The sequence below is a fragment of the Octodon degus genome, unplaced genomic scaffold (genome assembly GCF_000260255.1).
Source record: "Octodon degus isolate 3935 unplaced genomic scaffold, OctDeg1.0 scaffold00059, whole genome shotgun sequence".
NCBI classification, from domain to species: domain Eukaryota; kingdom Metazoa; phylum Chordata; class Mammalia; order Rodentia; family Octodontidae; genus Octodon; species Octodon degus.
Genome location: NW_004524635.1, coordinates 5,635,208 through 5,639,796, shown reverse-complemented (window position 1 = coordinate 5,639,796; position 4,589 = coordinate 5,635,208). Strand labels below are relative to the sequence as shown.

Here is a 4,589-nt window from a genome sequence, read left to right as displayed (position 1 = left end):
AAAAAAAAAAAAAAGTCCCTGACAGTACTATTATCAGAACCAGGCTTCCAGAAATGAGAAGAAAACTTCTGATTGAGATAGCTAACCAAACAGAAATTGTCATTTGGGCCATTCATTTATTAAGAAAAATAATATTTGATATAAGGGCTTTAGGCTCTGGCTGGTGAATCAAATTCTAACTAGAGATTCCAAATTGATTTCATAGCTTAAGTTTAGGCACAGAGGCCTCTCCCCGCCAACCCCCCCACTGTTCTGCTTTCTGAAACCTGACCTTTTCTGGTGCTAAAATTTCAACCCATGCATTTTTATTTTTCCTCTTAGTTGCCTATCAGGGCTTTCTGCCAAACATACTGATTTACCTGGATGTTTTAATAATTTTTTATTACTTTTTAATATTGGCTATTTAATATTTCTTTTTTGTACAGGGAAGGAAAACTGTTTTAATCTTCCATTTGTTTTCAAAATGACCTTGGCCTGCACACTTTTTGAGATTTAAGCAGAAGTCCCTTTTCTTCTCTTCTTTCTGACGGTATTAGTTACCACCGTCATGTGGTTCAGAAAGCAGAAAATTATGTCCTACTTTAGAAAAACAATTGGGCCTTTTCACCGAAATATTTATTCAAAACCCCATTCAATTCATATGGTGGCTGTCAGTCTTTATTTAGTCTGTCTTTTAGAGGGTATCTTTGATTTTGCCACTTTGACCCCAATTTATAGCTCACTAGGAGAGGATTTAGATACTCTTTAATACTTGAAATTCGGGTCCTGGGCCACTGAGAAGGGGACTTTTCTGGTTCCTTAATCCCACATTGCTACTGTTTGCTTTTTTTAAAAAATTCTTCTCATTAATCCTATTTCAAAAAGAAAATAAATTTTCCATTTTCCTTTTGATGTGTTAAGTAAGGAGAAGACAGGGAAAAGGGCCAAGAAGTTGTCATCTTTATGATTTCATCAAAAGCAACTATATTTAGATCATAAAATATTAAGATTTAGCTGATGCCCGCAGAGCAATTAATGTGGAAAACCTAAAACCAAAATAATCCACGAGGTATCTGCATAGAAACTCGGTGACTGCAGGGGTGATGGTGTCTTTCAGTGGTGGGTTTCCTTCCTATTATTTATACCACTTTCCCTGAACAGCCCCTAATCCCGATTTCGAATGTTTGCAACAAGCAATTCACAGACCCTACTCCCACCTGGCAGCTGGTCTGCATATCATTTTTCTGTCTTTAAAATCAAATAGAAAATAAAAGAAATATTTCAACACCTTTCAAAGCGAGCTTCTGGTGTGTTCAATATTCAAAGGTTTTATGTTATTTACTACACACACACCCCCACACACACCCCATAAAAAACTATGCAGGATTTTTTGACACAGAAAACAGCTTTGGTTAGAAGTTAGCACTATTTTTTCCCTCTTTGTCTGCTGTTTCCTCTGTGTTAAGAGCACAAACAGATCTGCTTATTGTCAAAATAGCCATTAAGTGAAATGGAAAAGGTTGTGGTTATGTTCTTAAACAAACGTACTCCTACTACGCTTTTATTTCAAAAGCCTTAACCAAGCTCTTCCACTCTGAAGACACCACAGTGTCCCAGGCATTTGTCAGAATCTTTTCCAAAACAGTTTTATTTACACTTAAGACCTTAATGGCTTGCACAACTGAAAGGGCTGGTCACAAAGTGGCTGACTGGGAATAAAGCCACTCTCCCGGGCACAAACAACATTTACAATTTTATTCATTTAACCTGAAGTTGGGGTGTAGGATTTAAACCCTCGTGAAACTAACCACAATGAGCACTAATTGCCCTCCTTACAAAAATAAGACAGTGGAATTTCTGAAATCCCTTTGTCAAATGTCTTTATTTACTTTGTCTAATGCAAGTTTCTTTGATTAGCTCAACTTTGCTATTATCAACACTTCTTGCTTATCGGCTTGCCTTAGGCGAATGACACATTCACCACTCCTCTCCCCAGATAAAGCAAATCCCTTGTTTAACTTGTTCAAGAACAAACAAAGCTTTTCCCTCTACTCTTACAACTTAATAGGCATGTTGGAGGCTTAATTACAAAAGGAGGAATTTCTACATGTAAAAGCTCTCTCAAGTTGAATAACTTTCCAAGAAGATCTTGAATATTCCACCTTCTGTTTCAAAAAAATGTTTCATTATAACTTTCTCTAAGAAAATGTCTCAGAGTACCCCAGGACCCAAATGGCTAGTATTGTTTTAATTGCTTGGAGAGGGCAGGTTTCGAAGAGTTTTTAGCACCCTGGAGAATTATTTTGTAACACCGTTGGAGCTCTCTTCCAGAAAGAAAATGGGTAGCATGCAAGAAAAGGCATTTAGGGAGCAGCTGAAGATTAAGACACCTTCTGAAAACAATGTTCTTTTTGCCTTATGTATGGCTGCTTGAAATGTTAACTCAGACAGCCACGCTGTTGGCATCAAATGGTTATTGATTTTCCAGCTACGAACCTGTTGATTTCCTGGCCCAAGAAGCAAGTCTTTATTCTTAAGAAAAACTTTCAGCGGGGCAATTTAAATCCTGTCATTGTCCCCTTCTCTCCTTTTTCTTCTCTCTCTTTAGATAAGCCACCATGTTATTAGGAAAACTCAATTTCTCCCAGTTAAACTTTGACCTCTTTGAAAACAAAGATTTAAAATGTCATTTTCAGGCTAATGCTCCAATGAATTGTCAAATAAAGTACTAAAAACATTTTGATAGATAGCTGAGCCATTTATCTAAATCACTGTCAGGGCAGCGAAGCATCCTGCAGGCTTCCCCTACAGCCGTCCGAAGGTGGGATTTTTCTGGGACTCCTGGTCATTTCTCACGGCTGCAGCCAAGCTACTGTTGACCAGATGCATGCCTCAGCAGAGCCTCAGCATCAGATAACCAAACTATCAATATTTTTTTTAAAAAACTGGGCTGCCTCACTTATATTTCCTTCCATTTAACTGATTTCCAAGGTTCCAGGCTGAATTGCAAGATATGGAAATAATGGATGGCTCAGCCCAAGGGGTGTTCATTGCCAGTAGTTTTCTAGCAAAACAGCAACTTCTTAGACCAACAAAGTGACTCGGAAAGGTGGCAGCAGGGTCAATGCTAAGAAATATTGCTTTCCTTAGCAAGGAAAACATTGGAGGCAGCAGCCTGAACTGGTGGTTTATGAACTTTGGGAGCAGTAGCTACCTTAAGTAGGCTAAATTCCTTGCAGGGAAGATGTCATATTTTAATTACTCTGGACTGTTGAAATACACAAGAGAGGGATATACACAACTAGCAGCTAATCCAAAGAACAGCAAAGTGAAATTCCCCTCTGCATATATCTTAGTAAAAACTGCACGATAGGTTCAACTGCCCTACTTGAAGAACGTTTCAAAGTCCTGTGGCCACCCCCTCTATCCCCCTCCCTCTGTGCATAGTTTAAAAATTATTTTCAAGAAGCTATCAGAGTGCTCAGGAGAGAGGCAGGGATGCAGGAGGAGTTATTTGGGAAGAAAACATCTACCAGGCAATTTTTAGCAGAGGGAATCAATATGCACACCAGCATATCACACCCCTTCAGCATTAAATCATTAAATCCTTTGTCTTGCTACCAGTGCAGTTTATTTCCAACGTCTTTATTGCATGCAAAAGAGACATTTTTTTCTTGGTAGAAGAAGGGAAAAATAAACCTACATTGAGCAGTGTGCCGATGCTGCCATTCGCTTTGGGTCAATCCACTGAAGCATGCTTTGAGAGCTTTCTCCTGGAGCATGCAGGAAGACGGACTCGCAGTGTAGAAATCCAGGATTTGCCCAGGACTCACTGACAGAACATCCATACAGTCAAACATGATCTCCCTCGCACCGAATGTCTGCGAAAGTGCTTATCCTCTAGGTGTGGAGGCAAATGGTACAGAAAAGTCCACCCAACTCCATCAAACTCTGCCCCTTTTTTGGCACGTAGGCTGTTGGTCTTTTTCCCAGCCCCGAATCATGAATTATGACAGACAAGCCAGCTAAAAGCCTGTAATTGATCCAAATGATCATTTACCATTTTCCAGGCTTGCTCGGCCAATCCAGCCGGGGCGGGGGGTTCCCAGAAAGATCCCAAGTTCTCCTTCCAAGGAAATGGCTGCGAAAAGCCTTCCGAAGGCGCTCCGGATCCTACCCCGACGGTGCCCAGACAAGCCCTGCCCGGGTCGCTCGCGTCCTCGGCATCCCAGTCGTCCAACAGCTCTCGTGGGGGAATTCTGGTCCCCCCTTTGGCAAAGAATAGACCCTCCTGCCTCCGAACAGCTCACTTCCTACTACTTCTGTCACACAGAATGAAAGATTGAATTGCCTAATATATGCGAGTGAACTTTCGGTGAACCCTTCCCGGGCTGCTAACCTTCAAATGACCCAACCAGTCTGACATCACCAACTCCCAGGATTCTCACAGAGCTTAAAAACTCCCAGCAGCCCTGCAAAAGCAGACAGCCGGAGAGGCAGGCGGTGAGCACGCAAGCCGCCGCTCGCCTTCCCATTTCTCACCTTAAAAACAATGCAAGAAGTGCTTTTGCACGGAGCAGGGGAGGAGCCGGGCCGCCGCTGCGCTCCGC

The 4,589-nt window shown here is 41.5% G+C and overlaps 1 protein-coding gene across 1 annotated transcript in view; it reads right to left on the bottom strand.

Annotated features, from left to right (window-relative positions):
- Positions 1–4,422, bottom strand: part of Rarb (retinoic acid receptor beta) — a 183,455-nt gene extending 179,033 nt beyond the window's left edge. Inside the window, exon 1 of the mRNA XM_004634191.3 lies at positions 3,683–4,422. Within this exon, the coding sequence (XP_004634248.1) occupies positions 3,683–3,839 (157 nt within the window). The 5' untranslated portion in view covers positions 3,840–4,422. The remainder of the gene's footprint in view (positions 1–3,682) is intronic.
- Positions 4,423–4,589: the final 167 nt, after the last annotated feature.